The following is a 25,857-nucleotide window of genomic DNA, read 5'->3' as shown; positions in this document are numbered from 1 at the left end:
GGGGGGAGGGTATTAGATCGGGGGAATGGTTTAATGCGCATGTGTATAATATGTCAGCCCATCCCAGCACCTTTGGATGAGCCATGGTGAGCTTTGTGAAGAATTTTTGGGTCAATCAACTTTTTAAGCCTTCTTTTGAATATGGTGATTATGACCACATGGTGACACTGCATTGTATAAAACATGTGTATTAAATGCCATGCATTTTAACCTGTAAATTACAATTTTTTTTGAAAGAAATTACAAAATCTAGAAACAAAGTCTGCAGTCAAGCTAAAAACTTGAACTTTGACACAGGTCATTTGAAGGCCAGTGTTACCAATACAAATCATGAGTTATAATTAACTCCCTGCTGATACATAGTCTAGAAATTGGATTGATTTAATCAGCCCATGACACTGCTAGGGTGAACGGAATTTGTTTAACCGATGTGAGAAAAGATCGGCCAAAATGTATATAAATAAGGCCAAGAAATGAATTACTGTAAAGTTTGTTTTTGTGATTTGCTTTTTAAATTATAAATCACTTTGAAAGGAACTGATTGTTTTAAACTTAAAAATTTCTCCCTGTATATATAAGGTTTGCTTTAAATATTATATGAATGAAATAAAAATCTGAATCTTGCTGAAACCGTTCTTGTTTCTTTCATCAGATTTATTTTATTATTTTGGGGTTTTACACATACATTGATGTGTTATATTAGCACTGTGTATAGAGGATGTGATCTCTGACGTCATTCAAAAACATGATTCGCGCGCATACCGCCGAGCAAAACCTTTGTGTTTTGGCAGCCAGCTAGAAAGCGTATGCAATCTTACCATGACTACGCGTCTTTTTGCCCGGTGAAACATGCTGTATACAGGGCGAGGTGAATGTAAACATATAATAGGTCACATCGTCTATACTCGATGTTTTACAAGTCCTGGCTACAAGGGTTTGATTTGAATCCACAACCTCACATTCTAACTTCTAGACCACAATGTTTAACCATAAAAGAGAGGCCAGTAAAGATCATTGTAGTAGCACAGGAAAGTGGAACAATTTGAGATGAAATAAATGTATCATGAAAAGAGAATATTTTTACACTAATGTGTGCTAAGCATTATGTCGTCTGTAGAAAAAAAAATTGTTTTTGACTGGCATATAATTTGTTTGTACCCTTACACCGATGTACATTAAGCACTGTACTCGATACTTCCCCAAGTTCTGTGAAAACAAATCCACAGGCAAATCACTCGGCGGGATTCGAACCCACAACCTTTGCATGGCAAAAGTATACTACTCATGTGGGATACAGTCATACTACAGGCATATTACTTGGGTGGGATTTGAACCCATAACCTTTGCATTGCGAAATCATCCTACTCATGTGGGATACAGTCAAACTACAGGCATATTACTCGGGTGGGATTCGAACCCACAGCCTTTGCATTGCGAAAGCATCCTACTCATGTGGGATACAGTCAAACTACAGGCATATTACTTGGGTGGGATTCGAACCCACAACCTTTGCATTGCGAAAGCATCCTACTCATGTTGGATACAGTCATACTACAGGCATATTACTTGGGTGGGATTCGAACCCACAACCTTTGCATTGCGAAAGCATCCTACTCATGTGGGATACAGTCATACTATAGGCATATTACTTGGGTGGGATTCGAACCCACAACCTTTGCATTGCGAAAGCATCCTACTCATGTGGGATACAGTCAAACTACAGGCATATTACTTGGGTGGGATTCGAACCCACAACCTTTGCATTGCGAAAGCATCCTACTCATGTGGGATACAGTCAAACTACAGGCATATTACTTGGGTGGGATTCGAACCCATAACCTTTGCATTGCGAAATCATCCTACTCATGTGGGATACAGTCAAACTACAGGCATATTACTTGGGTGGGATTCGAACCCACAACCTTTGCATTGCGAAAGCATCCTACTCATGTGGGATACAGTCATACTATAGGCATATTACTTGGGTGGGATTCGAACCCACAACCTTTGCATTGCGAAAGCATCCTACTCATGTTGGATACAGTCATACTACAGGCATATTACTTGGGTGTGATTCGAACCCATAACCTTTGCATGGCAAAAGCATCCTACTCGTGAGGGATGCAGTCATACTACTGGTGTATTACTCGGGTGGGATTCAAACCCAGATTGCCCAGCCTCTACCATGGGCAACACGAGGTGTTGATACCTCTCATCTCTAACCCCTGGAAGGGAAGCAATGAAAGACAACGTCAATTGGCTACTCAAAAAAAATTAATCTGCAAGCTCGTTAAAACCTATTCAAGTGAGGTGCTTAGTACATACATGGGTGGCATTGTTGGCTTGTGCGTAAAGTGCTCGCCTCTCACCAAGGTGACCCCGGTTCGATTTCCGGCCGGGGCCATATGTGAAATGAGTTGTGCGTTGGTTCTCTGCTGTGCCACGAGGGTTTTCCATACCAGACGGTTTTCCTCCCTCGGAAAAAAAATCAAACACTTTCGATCTTTGGCTGTGCTCCGTGGTCATAATGGGTTGATGTGGCTGGCAGCCAAAGGCGCCCTTGCATGCCAGCTTCTCGAACACGTTGTAGCCGCGTCCTTCGCAATTCAGCTCTTAGCTGTGAATTAGGAAGATTAGCCCCCCAAATTATTAGTACATACATGTCAAAATATTTGGATATTTTAAAGTTACACTTCCAGGGGTTATGATAAAGCAAGGTATTATAGGGGAAAATACGCAACGAGATCGTACACCACTGGGAACAAGGTTGCAGAACCGCACATTCTTGTGCAGATTCTAAATCAATTAATCACTGAGTGTGACAAGAGATCATTTTAAATTCTTTAGTTAAATTTATTGTTAATTTATTCATCCTAAGATGCATAAATTTGACAAGATGGACAACATCTCATAAAGTTGAGAGTATATGAGGTATCCATTGGTGATTAGTAATTATCTCTTATTTTAAGTACAAAGGAGAATATGAAAATATATCATCTAAATGTCATATAGCAAAAGGGCTAGCAATAAAAAAAGGTCATAATTAAATTTTGTCAAAAGGAAATTTCTTGCATGCTTGGAAATAAAGTTTGCTCTAGGCAGGAAGGTTGTATCTAACTCCATCGGTTTTGTGTATATACATCCAATCTCATGTTGCACAAAAACTGTGTTTGCAACAACATTGCAACAAGGTCTCGACCGTGTTACACCATGGAGGAAGGAAGAGAAGGAGCTCGAACGAAGGGACTTCAAAAGACGAACCCGTGGTACCGCGGTCGTTTAACGACACCTCGTAATCACCCACATACCTTATACAGACAATGGGCGACCTGGCGTATGTGAGTTTGCGCGTGCGCACTTGGTTCTGCACTCAACTATGGTGTCATATGTCGTATGGATACAATACAGAAAAAAACAACTTCTTTGAGACCTGATAAAAATTGTGTACACTTTGGCCCACCAAATCGAAAAACACAATTGAATACCAACAACCCTCGTGTGCTAATACCCAAATTTTGAACCACCGCTAGTGACCGGAAAGTAAAAAAAAATGTAAAAATATGCAATGATGTTTCCGTGAAACACCACAAACGGTAAATGAAAACGCGTGTATTCACAACTCTTGTCTTCACTGATTCACGAAGGCAACGGCGCAGTCTGGCAGTACCACACCTTCTGTACAAAGAGATCTAATCCTGCTCGTTAATCGGCCGTCCAGCTGGAGGTCTCCTATCTTTTTCCACTGGTCAGACAGGGGCATTGTCAGGGTATTCTTTTGTTACTCTGCGGTTTTGCGGGTCAGTCGAGCTCCTTCTCTTCCTTCCTCCATGGTTACACTAACAGCACTCTGTACAAAATATATACAAATTATTTATACAATATCCAGAATTAATAAATGAAATAAATGACTACAACAGCCTGTCAAAAAAAGTAAGTAAAGAGTTTTTGGAAAGTTGTTTGGTGTCCGTCAATTCAACTAACAATTTTTGTTGAAATACTTTTGTTACAAACTGATGATGACTCCTCCAATTGAAGTTTTCCTGCCTTGAGAACTTGGCCCAACTTCACAGCACTGCTTAAACAGAGAGTAAATTTTTGTGCTTACTGTAGCAGAAAATTTGCCAGAAGCCTATTTCACAGGTTAGCAAGAAATTTAGGCACGTTCACTATGGATTTGCATTGTGACGTCATTCATTTTTGTTCAGTAAGTACCGGAAGGTTAGAATGCCTTTTTGTGTGCTTACCGTTAGCATCGCTTTGAAATGGAAAATCGCACAGTAAGAACATAAAAAAGGCTGTGGTCTTGCGTTCCCCCGCTCACAGAAAATTTCCTAAAGGTTTTCGTCCATTGGGATATTTTCTTTGTCCATGCTTGATTCGGAGTCGCAAGATATCGATATCGACTCCAAAGCATCGACTACCAGGTTCGCTGATGGCCTCCTGGCTGGGTTCTCCTCGGTACACGCCCAGAATAGGCTGATGAGTGGGTTGTACTGGGTACCGAGGGTGAAGTCGGGTAGGGGTGGACGGGTACCGAGGGCTGCCTGGTACTGGGCTTCTTGGAAGGACTCATCGATACTGCTCTCATCAGTGTAGGAGTTGTTACCACCTGAAGTACAATTTGAATATTATTATTCAGTGAACGATTTCTCTTGTAGAGCAGAGCAAACTGCTAGACAAATTGTATCAGTTGCTACTCAAGAATCACCATTTGCTTCTCAATATTAGCTACCAGTGTGCACAAAATAAGTCCACAATATTTGGTTTTCTTTGTAAAACTGCTGGATGAAACAGCTCCCTTTTATAATGATGTAACTCTGGTAATGTCGTGAAAGTGTCGTCGCCGAGCGGTTAAGAGCACCAAACTCAAAGTCTGGTGTTTCCGATCAGCAGAGTGTGGTTCGAATCCCCAGCCGTGTCCTTAAGCAAGACACTTAACCATTGCTTCGTCCTTCGGATGGGACGTTAAGCCGTTGGTCCCATGTGTTAATGTAACACATGTAAAAGAACCCAGTGCACTTATCGAAAAGAGAAGGGGTTCGCCCCGATGTTCCTGGTTTGATCGGCAGCAAATTGTGCCACAGCACCTTGTAAAGCAGTACATGGTGCTATCAGAATTAGGTCTCATAATTCAAACGTAGTCCCACATCTGGCAGGAAATACTGTATGTTACAGCGCCAGGAGCGTCACTGGGTGACGGACATGTGCGCTAAAAGAAGCCACATTTATTATTATTGTAATGAAACCAAGGATGCCTCATAAGTGAACATAATCAATGATAGCTCCCAAGCCTGGGGAAACTCATACAGGAAAGCTCCACCAAAACTTGGAAACTATACATCCTTTTGAGTAAGAGGTTTTATACTTTGTCATTACTTGGGTCATTAAAGTTAGTGGATGAGCAGTTAATATGCCTAAAGCAGACAGCAGCCCTACTGGTTTGTTTCATGATCCAATTAAAAGATTGGGGTCCACTGTTTGGAAAAGGAATCACAATGAGATAACAGGTGTGAGTTGGTAAAGACAAAAAGGATGTATTATTCTGGCTTCTTTCTCTAATGAAGCTTTTCCGAAGGCTGTGTACCAAAAACATCTTAGGGGTTGAACCTTAAGCCCGGTTCATACTTCCTGCGAATGCGAATGTGAATCAAATTTTTATGTCACGTATCTGTTTTTGCAGCCAATGTTTTGCAGAAGTTGAGCACATTTCAACTGATGTGAATTAGTCGTTGCGAATTTTGTGGCGTCAAAAATTGTATCGCATTCGCATTCACAGGAAGTGTTCTGGGTTCTATTACCCATACTACAATTTCAGCACACAGGACCTAAATGGCTTAATAACCCACCTGAAGTGCACACGACATTATGCAAGGGATTTATTACTGATAAAATTCAATGGAAACCACTATTCCCAACAAAGGAGGAACGACTACCCACCCAAACACTCCAAGTGAGGTATCGTCAGAGACATCATCTCCCACAGGACCAAACCATAAGAGAAGATGTCCGCCTTGTCAGTGATGGGTCCCTCCTCATTGATCACCTCCGGGGCACTCCAGGGCTCCGTGCCGACATAGTGCTCATCCGAGTCCTGGACATGAAGGGCGGTAAACACAAATTACAAATGGAAATCAACATTTTCCCTTAACCCTTTGGTGCACAAGGCGGTCGCTAGCGACCACCGAAAACGCGTCAAATTTGACTTTTATAAACATTCATGACTTAAATACTACAACCCCATATACTTAAAGGCATGGACACTATTGGTAATTACTGAAAAATAGTTGTTGGCATAAAAACTTACTTGGTAACAGCAAAATGGAGAGCTGTTGATAGTATAAAACATTGTGAGAAACGACCCTCTCTGTTGCTCTCTGAAGTAACAGAGTTTTGAATTGAATTTGAGACCTCAGTTGAAGTCTCAAATTCAAGGCATCTGAAAGCACACAACTTGTGTGACAAGGGTGTTTTTTCTTTCAGTATTCTCTCGCAACTTCGACGACCAATTGAGTTCAAATTTTCACAGGTTTGTTATTTATGCACATGTTGAGATACACCAAGTGAGAAGACTGGTCTTTGACAATTACCAAAGGTGTCCACTGCCTTTAAGAGAGTGAGACCCCATCTGAACTCAAAACCTACCTCCAGACCAGTCAAGTCTTTCTTCAGCTTCAGGGAAACGCCAAAGTCACAAAGCTTGACGGAATCAAAGTCTCCACCTACGAGGACATTGCCGCTCTTCAGGTCTCCGTGCAATAGATGTTTCTCGCTGTGGAGGTAGCGCAGGGCCTTGGCAAGACCAAGAGCAACTTCGTACATCTCAGACGCGGAGAATGGACCTGGGTGAGGATGTAGAGAACACGAAAAGAGCTGACCCCTTTAGACCTAAGAGTGCAAGACCAATCTAAGCCATCATAAGTAAACTTGTCCTCCCATGTAAAGAGAAGCAATTATGGTTAAAGTTACTGATTACTGGCCCTACATAATACATCGTTTCATTAGTTACAGCCATACGCATCATGTAGTTTTCAGTAAACACATCATACAACACAAGTTGAGAACAGTTTATGAAATTAAAAAGTAAACAATTGCATCCCCTTAAAGGCACTGGACACTATTGGTAATAACACAAAATAAGTGTTAGGGTACAAACTTACTTGGTATTGAGCAATGGAGAGCTGTTGATAGTGTATAAAACATTGTGAGAACTGGCTCACTTTGAAGTAATGTTATTTTTGAGAAAGAGGTTATTGCTCACTCAAATTTTAAAAGACTTTTATAAGGTATCTGAAAGCACACATATTTGTGCAAGGGTGTTTTTTCTTTCATCATTCTCTTGCAAATTCGATGACTAATGTTTTGCATGTTGAGACACACCATATGAGAAGACTGTTTTTTGACAATTACCAATTGTGTCCAGTGCCTAAGGTGATCCCTCGGCTGCTGCTCTCCAAGCAGTATCGTAAATTTAGGTTTGACCCCTGACTATACGGCAGCTACAGGTTGAATGTTTTCTGACTGTCATCCCGAACAAAGATTTAACAAAATAGGGAGACCACCAACATTACTTTGGGCTACATGTAGATAGCTTGATAGAACGCCCGCACATCCATTGTTCAAAGATTTAAATTCTGCTCTAGCTATTTTCACTTTATTTAACCCAAAATATTAACACTCTTCAAGAGCTCGAATGGTTTATTACATTTTTTTTTAAACCAAACAAAAGTTACTAGTTTTCTGGGTTTTTGTGCACATTATTACAAACTTATTATTTTGATTTCGGCATAGCAAAATAAGAAATTGAGTGATACAAATTTTTGAGGTTCAAATTCTTACCACACCCTTCCTCGTCTCTGAGCTCGATGATGTCAAGCAGTGACTTCTCTCCGTTCTCCATGGAGAGGCAGAGTTTTCCATCCTCGGACCGACTGAAGGCACGAAACCCTACGATGTTCTCATGCTTCAGGCCCTATTGTAAACCAATCATAATTGATATCAGCATAGCTTTGCTTAACGCAGTTGCAGATTCACACCCCCCCCCCTTTTTATATACGATGCTCTTGGTCATTGCAGTGAAGCCCTTGAAATTCAGTAGAAATTACAACTTCCTCAAATAATAATAACCAAAACAATAATAGTCTGTTTTTACACTTTTCACACCCATTTAGGCTTCTCAAAGCGCTCCAACATCATTACCCCTGGTCACTGGGCCATTTGTTTAATTCATTCCTTAAACCATACCATCTCAGCCCTCTGATAGGGAGTAGGCCCTAAACAGCCCGTGCTACAAATACATGTATGTGCTTCTAAGCTAAATCAAGCAAAAGAACCATCTCTGCTCTGACAGGTAGGGCCTACCCATTTACCCCTGGGTAGAGAGAAGCAATTGTCTTGCTGCTCAGGGACACAAATGTCCTTTACCAAGGAGAAAACGCCTTAATCAGGCCAGCAACTTTGACTGCATCAGATGAATGTAGTTAATAAATCCCAATAAAAAAATAATCAAACCATCAGCATCTATAATCAACCCAACTGCAACAAGAACCAAAACCTAGATTCACGGCCACGGAAATATAGGATTAATAATGTGCCACAAACTCACAATCTCTATTTAAAGGCTAACTTGAGTGTGATCCCTGGCTACATGGCAGTTAAAGGCTCTGTATAAAACAAAACAAAACATAATGTCCACAGATTTACATTAAACTTACACCGTAATGATAGTAGAAAGCTTACCTTAAAACATTAGTTGCCGAGGCCCTGTAGCTTTGAGAAAATGAGTAAATCAATGTTACAAAAATACATTTTACATGCTGAAATAATTTAAACACTTGTTTTACTCATTTCTCAAAAACCACATCATCTCAGCAAGTAGGCCTAATATTTTAAGAGTAAGCTTTCTACCATCATTGTCTTCAAACTGTGTGAGTTTAATGCCTTTAATGGATGTACATCTGACTGGCACCCTGATCGAAAATATTTACAAAATAGGGAGACCGCCAACATAGGGCTAGCTCAGTTGGTTGAGTGACGGCACGTTGATCTAGAGGTCATTGATTCAAATCCTGCTCTAGCCAATTTATCTTAGACCCCAAATCTCACAAAGAGTTTACATACGTACCTTCAGAATTCTAGCTTCTTTAGCCAGCATGTTCTCAATACTGTTTGGGATGTTACCAGCACAGTTGGCCTGCTGCGTCCTGGCGCTTGTTCTCTTGACGGCCCATGGGGATAAGCCAGTTCCATCCGACCCCCTATGTCAGGACCAAAAGCAAAATTCATAAAATTGTATTTTCTTTTGGAAGACATTCATTTACACCTGATAAAGGATTGGATCTGAATTTTACGGTAAGAATTTGTTTACTTTTTAGCAATTTTGAGTTTGCACTGGGTTCTTTTACATGCGTTGCCGTTACATAACACACGGGACCAACGGCTTAACGTACCATCCGAAGGACGAAGCAATGGTTAAGTGTCTTGCTTGGACACAAGTGTCACCGCTGAGGATTCGAACCCACTTTTGAGTTTTTTTATTCAAACTATTAAACAAATTTTAAGTTTTTATAATAAAATAGGACTCCCAAATTAAATTCCATTTACAAGATACATTCCAGATATAATAAAATTGTATAAGGCAGAGTAAAAAAAAAACATGTTTCACGTCCGGGTTTTTCAAAAAAAGGAGGAAGAGGGGCTTTTTAGTTTTTATTTCAAGATGGCCGCCATTCTTTGTTAAAATGTCAAATATCCATTGTTTTTTCTACTGCTGAAATACACAAAACATAAATGAAACAATTTAGTCGAGGCATTCAGACAAGACATTCAGATTGTTTTTGCTGAGGTCATAAAAAAAATGTGCATAAAAAAATAAAATAAAAAATAAAATAAAAAAGGAGGCGGCCTGTAAAAAGGAAGCGGGCGGGGACGCTAAACATGTTTCTTTTTTTACTTGGCCTAAGTGGTGTTATTTAATGGAAATTTTCCATGCCGACACCACTTTGCATTCGTTTACTGTTTTACTCAAAACACAATGAATTCCCATTTTTGCTTTGATAAAAACGAGTCAACGTGGCAGCATTGCGCCTGAGGTATGGTCACCGTATGGTATTAATATTAATATTAATAAAACTATGGTAGGCCTATTTTTTGGGGGAGGGGGGAAAATCCTTTTTCTGCCCCGCAAATTAATCCTACATTTGACCCCCCAAAAAATATATACTATAGGCCTATAGTATAAATATAAAAAAATAAAAAAATAAAAAAATAAAATAAAAAATAAAAAACACCTCATAATACCTTTGAAAGAGATATACCGAGACACCCGTACCACAACCGAGTTTCTGCATGAATGGCGACGGGGGAATCGACGCGGTCACACGGCATGCCCTTGTTGATGATGGCGAGTCAAAACTGCACGATGAAACGGACGACCGCGGGACGCTGCAACCACTGCTGCCTGCTGAATGGCGACTCATTCGGCGACTGTTGCTAGGTTCTGGACTTAAAAATAAGTCTTTGCCCGCAGAAGAAGTAATATTCGTCATTCTAAAATTCTTCCGAAGTCAAAAAAAGGCGGAATTGTTTGAACGTTTTTCACCCCAAGAGGTTTGTTTTGAATGTCCCTCAATAATACACTGGTCTAGTACCTATACTGTTTTATTAAGAGTAGAACATAGAAAGTTAACGACAGGCACCACACTAAAGAAACTTTGACCCACATACCAAAATGTTTGTTTTCCTAGCATTACAAAGTCAAGCAAAAATAGTGAAATTATAAATTAATAGCAAGTAGAACCGTAGCTGTGCCTCTGTAACTGAAACATCAATTCTTCAACTTATAAATAAATCAATTTTTATGATGACACCATTTTTTGGATCTATTGTTCAAACTTCCTCACGTGATTGACTAATTGACCACGTGATACACTCATCCACGTGACATCCCGCCTGTGTCCAAAACAGAGCTCGAGTGTGCAGCTGTCCTGTGCACAAAACCATACAAACCAAGGGCTTTGGGAACTTATTTTTGTCACACTTTATAATTAGTTTTCCACATTTAAATTGTCCTGAAATGGCAGCCGATGAGTATCAACAACATAACAGTATCAACAGTAACCACAATTACGATGAGAAAAGACCACTTTTGAGGAGCGGTCGAGATGACATTGGGGACGGAGACGATGTAGAGTTGACGGGGTGCGCGGGGGCCTGCAAGGTCTGTGATCCCCGGAGCGCCTGGCATCGCTACACCTTCGTCCTTGCGCTCGTTTGCCTCCTAAGTTTCGGTTAGTATTTTGTTTGCCCTGTGATAATGGAGAATACGGGTTCATACTGTTATTACATCGCCTTTGTTTTCTTGTCATGAAGGCTGCACTTGAAGTTGAATTGAAAGAAAGAACTGAAGATATTTTTCAGAGTCAGACTTGCTTGCATTGCATTAATTAGTTTTTTTAGTTAGTTGCAATCACAAGGTCAAGGTTTTGACTATGAATCCCCCTATAGCCTATAGTATAGGCTAACCGCTGATTTCAAAATGACTAGAATAGCACAATTTCTTGATTTCTTGTTCATAACCCCCTGTGGGAGTTTGCTGAGTTCCCTTGACGGGAAAATCATCTAAACAAACGGTATAATTACTTAACCACGCCCACAAAAACTGGGAATAATTATGTTCCCCCCTTCGTATATTTTTGCCTTGATCCCGCAGTGGGAGGTCGGAGGAGATACATACATGACGGGAAAATGTCTGTATCACGCCACCACTTTTTCATTCGATATGAAACAATATAGTATCTAATTTACCTCAATGAGATATCCCTTTTTGTAAAAATGAGTAGCCTTGCTCAAGGCAGTCGCATTATTCGCTCCGAAAAGACGCCGCTGTAAACCCACCCGTATACCCTGTGCGTGGTGCGTGCGATCCCACCGCATGGCCCACCCGGCCGTATACACACTGTCACATCGTACGACTACTGTACACACAAGTCATCCGCACTCGTACCACTAACCGCATGCGGAGGCCGTCAGTGAGTGAAAAAGTGGTCGCAGGATACGAAAAGTTATCCTACATGACATAGAGGAGGAGTGGTCACCATGGTCCAGTTGTTCAGACCAACCGCAGGACTTACAATCACATGGTTGTGGTGGGTTCCATTCCTACCAAGAAGCTACTTATGTGCCGAATTTGCAATAACTAGAGAAGAAGAATGTATTAATGTTGTTGTCTACATGTAGTCAGTGATCCACAATTTCTCGATTTGTGCAATTCATAATAAACATTCATTATAATAGAACATAGAAGTATTAAAGCCATTAGACACTTTCGGTACAAAAACAAAAAAAAAGTTCACAGATTTACAAATAATTTACAGGGTTTACAGAAGGTAATGGTAAAAGACTTCTCTTGAAATATATTGTTCCATGAAATGCTTGACTTTTTGAGAAAACATTAAAACGATTTTTGGGGTTAAACAAAGAATTAACTAGAGTGGGATTCGAACCAACGACCTCCGGATTAACATGCCGGCGCTCTACCAACTGAGCTATCTAGCCCTATATTGGCGGTGTCCCTATTTTGTCAATATCTTTGTTCGGTGGTGCCAGTCAGAAGCCATACAAACGTTAACTGCCGTGTAGCCACCGTTAACTGCTGTGTTTTGTATTAAAACAATATCAATTCTCGATAGCGAGAATTACAGACTTATTTTAAACACATGTCATGACAAGGCGAAATGCGCAGAAACAAGAGCGGGTTTTCCCGTTATTTTCTCCCGACTCCGACGACCGATTGAGCCTAAATTTTCATTGGTATTGATAGTTTTGATGTTTTGTTTTTTTCCTGTTTAGGGAGTTATTATTGTTACGACACCCCATCTGCACTAGAGGACATTATAAAAGAGGTCAGTTTTGAATTATTATTATTTGTTATTTTTGTTTGGTCATTTCTCAAAATACAAACGTTCAAAATGCAACTACTAGTCTCTTTGCACAGGAAAACGTGTAGCCCAAATCAAGTTGGCAAGGTTTACCTAAAGTGTACTTAAACAATGTGACTGGAAAGTCTGCAAATCTCATCTGTAAATTTTGAATAAATCATGAAGAAACATAGAGTTTATTCTAAAACTGTGAAATTTACTTTTTTGAGAAAGAAAGAAAAATTAATAAACAAGTAGACTAAGTAAATTATTTTTTTTTGCAAATTTAATGCACAGACTGTAGGCAAGAAGAGAGAAAATTATGAAGAAATAATTAAATAAATATTAAATAAACAACAATAATAATATGCACAAATGCTGTTGAATTTGTTTACATGTAGCTTTGCATTTGTTTATTTTATTTTTTGGGTGTAATGTCACAGGATCTGAATGTAAACACATCTCAATATGTGTTGTTGTACTCACTTTACTCCTGGCCAAATGTCATCCTCTGCTTCTTTGGTGGATTTCTCATCGATAAAGTCTTTGGCATCAGGTAAGTAAGATATACATTAATACAGACGCATACTAAATAAAACTAACTTCCTGGCTGGTCACAGTGCATTACACTGCTTTTATGGGTGTGTTCGATTAGCTTCTCTGGGTCGACCCCGGTCTGCCCCCGGTACGTTTAAATACATTTGACTGCATTCCAGGGGCTCAACCGGGTCAGCCCAAAGTGCCTAGCTTGTGGAACGGGTCACTTTGGGCTGGCCCGAGGTGCATGACGTCACCACGTCAGGGCGAGTGATCGTTCGATTAGCTCTTGTCAGGGGCTCACACGAGTGAGCACCGTGGGGTCGACACAGGGAAGCTAACTGAAAGCACCCTATGTCACCTCTGTGGTTTTGAATGACAGATAAACTATGCTACAGTAGTCTGCAATATGATATCATGTGGGGAATGCATCTACACAGTACACAGTCAACCCTCCTACTGTATGAACATTCCATCTCATCTACTATGTTTTGGATATTTGCCAGCCTGCAGAATGATATCGTGTGGTGAATGCATCCACATAGTACACTGTGAACCCTCCTTTTTTTTCCTTTCTAGGGCAGCCTTCATAATTGAAGATAGTCGCACTGCCAGACACACCGGGGGTGAACCCCTTCTCTTTACCATGCATTGATAGTTGTTATACCAACACATGGGACCTGCAGCTTTTTGTCCCATCCGAAGAACGAAGCAGTGGTCAAATGTCTTTCTTAAGGACACAAGTGTCACGACTCTGGAACCCACACTCCCTTGGGCAGGTCAGAGCTTGAGTTCGGTAGTGGTGCTATTAACCGCTCGGTAGACGCCTCCACACTGTCTGACTGCTGTCTGACCATTTAATATCATACACGTTGTCTTTTAAATGACAGATACACTATGATAGCCTGTAATAATGGTACAGTAAACATACACAACTTGTAACGTTGAATTGTTTTGGATGGTTGAGCATCGGTGAAGAAATGTTTATGTTTATAACAGGTGGTTGATGATAATATATTTTTTGATTATTTCTGCACAGAGTTGGGACCCTTGTGTTTGGTGGCTTCGTACTTGCAGGACAGGTAAGCAGCATTCTATCAAATTGTGTAGGAGACGAATAATTGAATTTCTACTTCATTTATTCTGGCTTTGAAGCCAAGCACTCTCAGAAAAGTAAACTTATTTACTGTACTGGCCGATTACCAATTGGAGAGACGACAAAGAAGACAGTTCTCTTTTAAGATGTTGGAGGAAAACCCCAGAGAAATATTCCAGGGAAAACCCAATCAACATATAGTGCCCCCGATGTGATTCGAATGAGTGTGCTAGAGGTGGAATGCAGTGTACGTGATGTGATGATAGAGGCACCATAATACACAAAGGGCTCCCACACAGCAGCGTGTAATAAAATCATGTGAGAAAGTATGTTTGTGAATGACTCGCGTGATTTCGTTGATTCCTTTGATAACAATTATGAGGTATAAATCATTGGGTGCGTTCAATTAGCTTCCCTTGTGTCGACCCCGCGGTGCTCATTCAGGTGAGCCCCTGACAAGAGCTATTCGAACGATCACTCACCCTCTCGTGGTGACGTCATGCACCACGGGCCAGCCCCGAGTGACCCGCTCCTCAAGCAGGGCACTTGGGGCTGACCCGGGTGAGCCCCTTGGATGATGTCAAAGCTATTCGAACAAACCGGGGGCAGACCGGGGTCGACCCGGGGAAGCTAATCGAACGCACCCATTCATGTATACATGCTATTTATTTTTTCCAACAGTGTGTTTTTGCTCTTGGAGCCTTACTTGATAACTTCACATGTATGCTTGCGGGTAGATTTATCTTCGGGTAAGTACAAACTAGGAGATACTTTGAGAACAATGTTAACCCTCCTACTGACTTACCATTCAATACCATCCTCAGTGGTTTTGATAGATAGATAAACTGTGTCACCTAGCAGTCTGAGAACATGTGGTGAATGCACTTGCACACAACACAGACAATTCTGGGCACAGTTATGCCATCATTTACAACCAGTGCAGTTAAAGGAACACGTTGCCTTGGATCGGGTCGAGTTGGTCTTTGAAAAGCATTTTTAACCGTTTGTTATAAAATGCATTGGGTAGAAAGACGAATTGCACGACGACTAACACGGTGGGCCATTTATGGGAGTCAAATTTTTGACTCCCATAAATGGCCGACCGTGTTAGTTCGCACAGTAAAAGGAAAACCACGCAATTTCGAGGCAAACTTGTGTGGATCATTGTATTATACTTTAAAAACATCTTTCCAACCATATGCATTTTGTAAAAAACGTTTACAAACGCTTATTATAGACCAACTCGTCCCATCCAAGGCAACGTGTTCCTTTAAATGGAAGGGTTGGACAATTTACTGGAAAAATGTTCAACACCTCACGTTGGTATTCCAAAACATGTCCATGCCCATGTCCATCTACCAAAGAAGGTACTCAAGGCGCTGAGTATATATACAAACTTTCAGAAAGATAGGTTATTGCGGCCGAGTGGTTAAGAGCATCGAATTCAAGTTCTGGTGCTAATTCACCGGAGTGTGGGTTCGAATCCCGGTCGTGACACTTGTGTCCTTGAGCAAGATACTTTACTATAATTGCTTCTCTTCACCCAGGGGTATAAATGGGTACCTGCGAGGGTAGAGGTTGATATTGTGAATGAAAAGCTTTCGGAGCGCCACGGCAGCTCGGGGCTGTATACTCCCTAAATGGGAGCTGAGAAAGATTAAAGGGATGTTTATTGGCCCAATGACCAGGGGACTAATGTAAAGTGCATTGATACGGTTTATTGTGAAATGCGCTATATAAGAACTTGTTATTATTATTATTGCAGTGATGAATTCTGAGACCCAATTATGTAGCACCGTATAAGGGTTTACAAGGTGCTGCGGCGCATTCAGCAGCCACAGCCAGGAACACCGGGGCGAACCCCTTCTCTTTCCGATAAGTGCACTGGGTTCTTTTACATGCGTTACACAACACATGGGACCAACGGCTTTACATCCCATCGGAAGGACGAAGCAATGGTTAAGTGTCTTGCTTAACACAAGTGTCACAGCAGGGGATTCAAACACACATTCCGCTGATCAGAAACACCAAAGTTTGAATTCAGTGCTCTTAACCGCTCAGCCACGACACTTCCACTAAAAACGAATAATTGCTTAATATGAATTACTTTATATGAATTTTTAAATATGAATTGCTAAATAGGAATTACTAAATATGATTTTTTAATTGTAAATTATTAAACATGAGTTGCTAAATGTGAATGACTAGATATTAATGACTAAACTTCCATTTTTAGGCTTGGGGGTGAGAATTTGGCCGTAGCGCAGAACACCTACGCAGTGACATGGTTCAAAGAGAAGGAGCTGAACTTAGTGTTTGGTCTACAACTCAGCTTCTCAAGAATAGTTAGTGTGCTTTTTTTTGTTGTCCATTGAAATTTCTTGTTACCTTCCGTTCAGGTAGTAGTTAAAAAGCAGGACAGTTCTTTTCAGAACTGAGAACTGTCCCAAAATCTACTCTGTGGTAGTAGAACATAAAGCAAGACAAGAAAAAAGAACATTATCTACCCAGCAATAGACCGATCCATTAAGCTCCGCCCCTATGCGTATTGACCAATCACAACGCAACGAAGGTCCGACATGCACGCGTATGCTTGGCGCGCGCACCAGAGTTGTGCCGATAGGCATTGGAGAGGCTCACGTGTTCTTGCTCACACGTGCGTCGTGGGCGGAGCCTAATGGATCGGTCTATTAGATATGTACATGGTGTTACCACAAACCAAAAATACATTGAAATATTTTAAAATAATTTTGGGTTGAATTAAGTCAAATTGACATGTTGCGTCGTGAACAAACACGGTCAGCCATTTTGTGGAGTCAAATATTTTACTTCATAAAATGGTCGACCGTCTTAGTTCGCGACATACAGGGAAAACTGTGGAATTTCGAGACATGTTTGTGTTGATCATTATATTCTACTTCAAAATTATCTATCTAACCATTTCAAAAGTAACAGTTTCAAACGCTTTTCAAAAGACCAACTCGCCCGATCCAAGGCAACGTGTCCCTTTAAAGGGTCTATGTAACTTTTGTTGGACAAAACACACAATGTCCACAGATTTACACTAAACTTACACAGTTTGAAGATAATGATAGTAGAAAGCTTCCCTGTAAATACTACGTGCTGAGGTGCTGTAGTTTTTGGGAAATGAGTAAAACAATGTCATGAAAATAATTTTCGTCTCATGAGACGAAAATTATTTTAATCATTTACATAAGTATTTTCAGGACATTGTTTTACTCATTTCTCAAAAACTACAGCACCTCAGAAAGTAAGATTTGAAGGGAAGCTTTCCACTATCATTATCTTCAAACCCTGTAAGTTTAATGTAAATCTATGGACATTTTGAAAAAACACCCAAATCCTTTAAGTCATGTGCTCTTAACCCCTCGGTCATGACATGCCACCGAAGACAATGATGAATGGTCAGACAGTAGGAATGTAGTAGAAAAATCAAGTGATTACTTAAAATCATGTCTTTTTTTTGTTTGCAGGGCAGCACCTTAAACATGAATGTAAATAAGCCCATCTATGACACATTCAACACAGATCTGGAGCCATATACACGTCTTGGATTTACTCTTTTCGTAGGTGAGATAAATGTGTGATTTGTTTTTTTGTGTAAACAGTTTAAATCTTTAGTGGTGATAAAATCAAGGGGATCTCCTGAAACGTACAGGGTGGTTGGGTTAACAAGAATGTTTCTTTCCTCGCATTCCACCTCTAGGACCCCAGTTCAAATCACGCCGGGGGCACTGTGTGATTTTCAGTTCCTACCTGAAGGTTTTCCTTGGATTATTTCTCTAGGGTTTCCTCCCACATATAAAACTGAAACTTCTTTGTCTTCTCTCCATAAGCCTTTTTGAGATATGGGGGACACAATGCCACTACAACTATAAGGTTTGGGTAAATTTGTGTGTATTGACCATAGAAAAAATAGAACGTGCGTTATTCAGTGAAGTGCGCATTTTAGGTGACGCGGCGTTTACACGTAAACAACATGGTGAGTGAGGCATCAGTCGCCGCGTGTGACGCGCGTGCAAGGGGTCAATACACTTAAACCAAATCACGCCCGCCATACCCTAAAAAGGCTTATGGGGTTCTTGTGCTAGAATCCCAAGCCGTGACACTTGTGTCCTTAAGCAAGACACTTAACCATTGCTTCGTCCTTCAGATGGGACGTAAAGCCGTTGGTCTTGTGTGTTGTGTAACACACGTAAGAAAACCCAGTGCACTTATCAAAAAGAAAAGGGTTCGCACTGGTTTTCCTGGTTTCATTGCCTGCACATTGCGCCACAGCACCTTGTAAACCATTACACGGTGCTATGTAAAGGAATAGGTCTTATACCAAGTATTATTGTAATTATTTTTATTAACCATAAAAACACCTGTTTCTACCCTCTGCAGGTGCAGCAATGTGTTTGTTCTCGGTAATCTGCGGCATAATCATTGGTCTCCTTGACTACAGAGCTGAGAAAGTACTCAAAAGAGAGAGTGCAAGTACAGGTCAGTCTAGTCCCACTTAAAGGGGCTCTGATGAAAACATTTCATTCTCCCTGATTCTGTTGAATATAATTATAAATATCTCACTAATTTTCTTGTGCTGACTGTATGAAAATGAATGATGTAACAAGAAATTCCAATGTTAAATTTGCCCCGAGGATAAAGAATATTAATTTTGGTTTTTACCCATACACCTATGTATGTTAGTTCTGTTTACTCAGTACTTTCCCGAGTCCTGTGAAAACAAATCACAGGCATGTTACTCGTGTGGGATTCGAACCCACAACCCTTGCATTTCTAGAGCAGTGTCTTACCAACAAGACTACCGAGATCGCCTGTAGCTGGAGGCAGCTTGAGTCCTATGTTTTGGCAGCGGGTACCACAACAATATAGTTTAAGCATTTCCATGGTGAATGCCCAAGCTGAATAACCAAATAGACTGCCTAACCTGTGCAATACATTTATGCTTAAAAGCTAATTTTTCTGCTACTTTTAACAAGGAAGTTTAAGCAGCACTATAAAATTGGCCCCAAGATCCTAACTCACAATCTGACAATGCCATATCTTGAGACCGATGTGCTGTACTCAGTCACGATACACCACTTTTGGTTTTTTTAATTTCATTTTGTTTAAAAATTCAAGCAAAAACAAAAAAATCTGACAAAATCATCTTCGTTCACGTTTCCCTTTATTTTGTTATTATTTGTTTTTTCAGGTGAAGTCATCAAATTATCGGACGTGAAAGATTTCCCACTCACTCTCTGGTTGATCTTCTTCATCTGTGTCTTCTACTACGTGACCGTCTTCCCCTTCATTGGTATCGGACTGTGAGTACCGGGGAACTTAATTATATAATATAATAGTGACCACTTTTATGGTCCAGTAATCCACCCTTTCATACTGTCCATCCTTTGTCATCACCACTTAACTCGTATTGGTTCCTGGGCACCAATTGTTTCTTTGAAACTTTGATTGGCTATAATTTTCCCGCTTTTTCTGGAACCCTTCCCTTAATCCTTTGCCCCTCTTTGTTCTATAAATAGATATGTAATTGTTTGTACTTCACTGTCTTCGCACCCAATGACCTTTGCAATTCTTACAAACTAGACCACCAAGATTGCCCAGTAGCTAGAGGCAGTTTGAATCCTTTATTTTCGCAGCGGGTAGCACAACAATTTATGAGATGAAAATTTGTATCAGGGATAAAGAATATTCATTTTGGTTTTACCCTTATACACCAATGTGTGTTAGCACTGCATTGCCACCCATATACCATCAAGGGAAGGCCTGCGATCGAGCCGGGATGTTACTGGTCTTTCCATCCCAAAGAGTAGCAGGCCGATAGGCGATGGATCGTTCAGTGTTTTTGGGCCAACTCTCTGGAACAAATTACCACATACCATAAGATCCTCTCCAACAGTTTTTGCTTTCAAACACAACCTCAAAATTAGTGTACTTTAATTGCTATTGTTTTTTGAGTAAAGCGCAGTGATCATTTTTTTTTAAATTGCGCATACAAGAGCTGGTACTAATATTATTACTATTATTATATGCTATAAAATTGTTTTCCTTCTGCCTTCTTATTTAGGGTGTTCTTTGAGGAGAAATATGAGCTGAGTGCCGCCTCGGCCGGCATCGTCAACAGCCTGGTATACTTCATCTCAGCAGGAGCCTCTCCGTTCTTTGGACTCGTTGTTGACAAGACGGGCCGTAATGTCTTCTGGATAACCTTGGGAACTGTCATCACGCTTGCCTGTCACATGATGTTAGCGTTCACCTTCATCTCTCCATTTATCGTCATGGTAAAAATTTAGCTTTATAAAATATGAGTAGGATTTGAAACTTTGCATGGTGGAAATACGATATGGAAAGGTTTGCGGTAACACCATGTCATGACTATCTCTAAATGAGTTGGGGTGGTTCTGAAAAGAACCGATGGTTTCAACTCGACGTTTCGATCAGTTTGCTCTGATCGTCTTCTGGATAAAATATGTTGTAACAGTTACTTGGGGGGAATTTTGAAGAGAGTTACACGAGTTAAGCTTGGCTCAAAGACAGACTCGACTGAAGTTAGGTCCGACCTGACTATAAAAACCTGAACCCGAACCCTTGAATTGGGCCACACCATTGGCAAAGATGGATTTTAACCTGGGTTTGTTTAATTATTCCTTGCTTTTACAGAGCATCATGGGAGTGGCCTATTCTATCTTGGCGTGTTCTCTGTGGACCTTGGTTGCATTCATCATGCCTGAACATCAACTTGGAACATCGTTCGGCTGGTATGTATTGCGTTAACAAATAAATAAGTATAAAATCTGAAACTTGCATTGTGTTCTTTTCCCTAACCTTATAAGAATTATTTATAATTTTTATGAATTTTGAAGCAAAAGAACCAAGAAGAATTCATTTCATAGAAAAATAAACATTGTTTGAGTTGTTTTCTTGCACAGTCTTAAAGAACTTTGCCACAGTGCGGCCATCTTGATTTTCTCCCATTCAACTCAATGGGTCTTTCTCAAACCTCGGCTCTGGCTCCAGGCTCTGTCTGCTCGAACCACCGCTTGCAAAATACATGCTGCTCCAAAAATGTACAGGCCTGAAGGCCAGGCTGCGTTTCCATTGCGTTCGCAGCGCGCGGCGCCTAAGCCAGAGCCAATGCCAAGGTTTGAGAAAGGTCCAATGTAACCAAATGAAGGCTGGAAGGAAAAAAAAGGCTGGTACCATTTGTACAACTAAAATTGGCATCCTTTTATTGTTACTGGGTACAGGGAACATGACCAGTATAGAAAAGCCATATTGACATTCTGTGTTTGATCTTTTCACTGTTGACACAGCATGCAGTCCATCCAGAACCTCGGACTTGCTGTGGTCACTATCATCATAGGAAAAATAGTGGACACAAGTGGCTATCTCATGCTAGAAGTCTTCATGTGTGCTTGTCTGTGTGGTAAGTAGACCTATGACCTTGGACAATATGTCATATTTTTAGGACTGTTGGATGTAAACTTAAAACCATTGCTCTACAATCATTAAAGCCTGAAGGCTCATTTCAAAACCAGGGCCCATTTTCATAGAGTAACTTAAACAGAAACGATTGCATACGGCTAGATTTCCATGTTATTATGCGCTGAACTGACACCCTTAGCAACAGTCCTAGCCATTACTATAGCAGCCAATTTGGAAACAGCCTATGGATTTTTACAAACCTTGGCTTACGCCCCATGCTTCTGATCTAGCTTTAGGCTGTCTTGGGCTGTCTCTTGGCTCAGGCTGTTTCTGGGCTCAGGGTGTGCCTGGACTCTGGTGTATCTGGGTTCACGGTAGCTCTGGGCTTGGGGGTGTCCATGGGCTCAGGCTGTCTCTGCATAGGCTGTCTCTGGGCTCGAGCTGTTTCTGGTCTCATCATGTCCCTGGACTTGGGTGTATCTTGGCTCAGGGTGTATCTGGGCTCAGGGTGTCTCTGGGCTTGGGTGTCTCTGGGCTTGTGTGTCTCTGAGCTTGGGGTGTCTCTTGGCTTGGGGTGTCTTTGTGCTTGGGCTGTTTTTGGTCTCAGCATGTCCCTGGACTTGGGTCGATCTGGGCTTGGGTGTCTCTGGGCTCGGGGTGTCTCTGGGCTGGGGTGTCTTTGTGCTTGCGCTGTTTCTGGTCTCAGCATGTCCCTGGACTTGGGTGGATCTGGGCTTGGGGTGTCTCTGGGCTCGGAGTGTCTCTGGGCTGGGGGTATCTCTGGGCTTGGGGTGTCTTTGTGCTCAGGCTGTTTCTGGTCTCAGCATGTCCCTGGACTTGGGTGTATCTTGGCTCAGGGTGTCTCTGGGCTGGGGGTGTCTCTGGGCTGGGGGTGTCTCTGGTCTTGGGGTGTCTCTGGGCTGGGAGTGTCTCTGGGCTCTGGGTGTCTCTGGGCTGGGGGTGTCTCTGGTCTTGGGGTGTCTTTGTGCTCAGGCTGTTTCTGGTCTCAGCATGTCCTTGGACTTGGGTGGATCTGGGCTCGGGGTGTCTCTGGGCTCGGGATGTCTCTGGGCTGGGGGTGTCTCTGGGCTTGGAGTGTCTTTGTGCTTGGGCTATTTCTGGTCTCAGCATGTCCCTGGACTTGGGTGGATCTGGGCTTGGGGTGTCTCTGGGCTCGGGTGTCTCTGGGCTCGGGTGTCTCTGGGTTTGGGGTGTCTTGGTGCTTGGCTGTTTCTGGTCTCAGCATGTCCCTTGACTTGGGTGGATCTGGGCTTGGGGTGTCTCTGGGCTGGGGGTGTTTCTGGGCTTGGGGTGTCTTTGTGCTTGGGCTGTTTCTGGTCTCAGCATGTCCCTGGACTTGGGTGGATCTGGGCTTGGGGTGTTTCTGGGCTTGGGGTGTCTCTAAGCTGGGGGTATCTCTGGGCTTGGGGTGTCTTTGTGCTCAGGCTGTTTCTGGTCTCAGCATGTCCCTGGACTTGGGTGTATCTTGGCTCAGGGTGTCTCTGGGCTGGGGGTGTCTCTGGGCTGGGGGTGTCTCTGGTCTTGGGGTGTCTCTGGGCTGGGGGTGTCTCTGGTCTTGGGGTGTCTTTGTGCTCAGGCTGTTTCTGGTCTCAGCATGTCCTTGGACTTGGGTGGATCTGGGCTCGGGGTGTCTCTGGGCTCGGGATGTCTCTGGGCTGGGGGTGTCTCTGGGCTTGGAGTGTCTTTGTGCTTGGGCTATTTCTGGTCTCAGCATGTCGCTGGACTTGGGTGGATCTGGGCTTGGGGTGTCTCTGGGCTCGGGTGTCTCTGGGCTCGGGTGTCTCTGGGTTTGGGGTGTCTTTGTGCTTGGCTGTTTCTGGTCTCAGCATGTCCCTTGACTTGGGTGGATCTGGGCTTGGGGTGTCTCTGGGCTGGGGGTGTTTCTGGGCTTGGGGTGTCTTTGTGCTTGGGCTGTTTCTGGTCTCAGCATGTCCCTGGACTTGGGTGGATCTGGGCTTGGGGTGTTTCTGGGCTTGGGGTGTCTCTAAGCTGGGGGTATCTCTGGGCTTGGGGTGTCTTTGTGCTCAGGCTGTTTCTGGTCTCAGCCTGTCCCTGGACTTCGGTGGATCTGGGCTTGGGGTGTCTCTGGCCTTGGGGTGTCTTAGAAGTAAGGCCAGCTCTGGGCTCCAATTGATGTGGAAGCATCGTCCAAAATGCACTTTGCTTCAAAATTGACAGAGCCCATGGAAGCTAGAGCCTAAGCCTATGTTTAGAAAAGGCCTTAGATATGTCCCTTGTACCAGAAAATTCAAAATTTTTACTGAACTTTACATATCATGTTAAAGTTTTTTCGTTTCTTTTTTCTTTGCAGTGACCATCTTGTTCTGTGTGTTGCTGTACCTTGTAGACACGGCACGTGGAAGCGGCTTAAATCTGTCAGCCAAGGACAGGAAACGGCGCAAAGAAACAAAAGAAATAGGCAAAGATAAATAAAGGAATGTAATAGTATTACTGACTGGGAGGAACTGGTCAATAGTATGAACTAATTTAACGTGCTTTTGTGATGAAATTTAGACAATAACTTGGTTAAAGATATTTCCATGCATTTGAATTGCATGAGAAATAAATTCTGAGCTTTGAACTTTGATTTCCTAAGCAACTCCAAGCAAAGCTTCGACCCAGATAGGCTCTACTCCTGAATAGACTGGTTCCTTGCAGCAATAAGTTGTTTGTACTGTAATTTTGTATAGAGAAGATGGGGAACCTGATCATTGTCTCCATAAAAACCTGATTGACTAGTATTGACTGCAGACCAGGGCCTTTCAGTGCATTATTTAATACCACTGCTTGCTGTCCGTAGCAGCATGCGCTTCACGAGGCATTTTGGAGGCATATTTGTGTAGATCATTGTATTCTACTTTTACAACAACTTTCTACCCATGTGCATTTTATAACAAATGGTTACAGAACACTTTTCAAAGGCCAACTCGACCGATCCAAGGCAACGTGTTCCTTTAACAAATCTTACATTTTCCTTAAAAAGGACACTTGGTTGAATTATGAATGTTCTATTTGTTTGTTACGTATTTACCTGTTTCAGGTGAGCAAAATGTTTCTCTGTCTAGCACGTTTTTGTGCCTAAAGGCTATATAAAATTGGGACCCCAGTCCTGTGAAAACAGAATCCACTTGGAGGGGATTCGAACTACTGACCTTTGTCAATCTAGAGCAGATGTCAACACAAATAATATTATCTATCCCAAATTTGTATGTTGGCAATAGACCGTGCAAGTCTCACGCTTATCAAATCTCTGTTGTCATTATAATTTTACAAAACTCCATAGCAACTTGATATAAATACAATTTCCATTTTGGTGATACAAGGTATAAACTCAATAAAACTAAAGTATTCGAAGAAACAGAATCGAGCATACTTAAAAGTCAATAATAGTTGGGACCAACTTGGTCACGTAAGTTTAAATAATATGCACAGGACTTGCACGGTTTATTTGACAAAAGTTAAACAGTTGATTAATAAGTTGTTGAACTTGTTATAAGTCGATCCATTTGTATCAGATTTAAAGTATGTATATTAAAAGTTAACAATAAACATTTCTCTGCAAGTTGAAATGATTGGAAATAGTTTGATTTAACCTGTTAGTTTGATTGTACTGTCTGACCACTCCAAATCTTCCACAATGCTTTGAAGAAGGGAATCAATGTGTGGTGACGAGGTTTTCAACTAGTGGTTTAAACTCAACAAGGCCTGGTTCTTGATAATTTAACCGAGATGAAGTCGAGGTAAATTATCAAGAACCAGACCTCTGCACTTTGGTGGTGCACTGAAAAAAACCCAGAACACTTATCACATAAGAGTAGGGATTAATAAAGACAGTGTTTC

The 25,857-nt window shown here is 41.6% G+C and overlaps 2 protein-coding genes across 2 annotated transcripts; one reads left to right on the top strand and one right to left on the bottom strand.

Annotated features, from left to right (window-relative positions):
• Positions 1-2,646: 2,646 nt before the first annotated feature.
• On the bottom strand, positions 2,647-10,750 carry LOC139945551 (lymphokine-activated killer T-cell-originated protein kinase-like). The gene is made up of 6 exons (XM_071942940.1): positions 10,297-10,750; positions 9,122-9,254; positions 7,837-7,969; positions 6,643-6,839; positions 5,938-6,091; positions 2,647-4,609 (listed from the first exon to the last, which is right to left on the bottom strand). Exons 1-6 carry the CDS (start codon positions 10,542-10,544, stop codon positions 4,332-4,334), a joined length of 1,143 nt encoding a protein of 380 aa, XP_071799041.1. The 5' UTR covers positions 10,545-10,750; the 3' UTR covers positions 2,647-4,331.
• Positions 10,751-10,950: 200 nt separating this feature from the next.
• On the top strand, positions 10,951-25,579 carry LOC139945468 (lysosomal dipeptide transporter MFSD1-like). Its single transcript, XM_071942820.1, has 13 exons — positions 10,951-11,285; positions 12,847-12,899; positions 13,358-13,470; positions 14,491-14,533; positions 15,229-15,296; positions 16,784-16,892; positions 18,042-18,138; positions 18,955-19,053; positions 19,766-19,877; positions 20,639-20,852; positions 21,232-21,329; positions 21,885-21,997; positions 24,329-25,579. Exons 1-13 carry the CDS (start codon positions 11,072-11,074, stop codon positions 24,448-24,450), a joined length of 1,455 nt encoding a protein of 484 aa, XP_071798921.1. The 5' UTR covers positions 10,951-11,071; the 3' UTR covers positions 24,451-25,579.
• The last annotated feature ends 278 nt before the right edge of the window (positions 25,580-25,857 follow it).

The sequence above is a fragment of the Asterias amurensis genome, chromosome 12, assembly GCF_032118995.1.
Source record: "Asterias amurensis chromosome 12, ASM3211899v1".
Taxonomy (NCBI): domain Eukaryota; kingdom Metazoa; phylum Echinodermata; class Asteroidea; order Forcipulatida; family Asteriidae; genus Asterias; species Asterias amurensis.
This window is presented reverse-complemented; position numbering and strand designations above follow the sequence as displayed.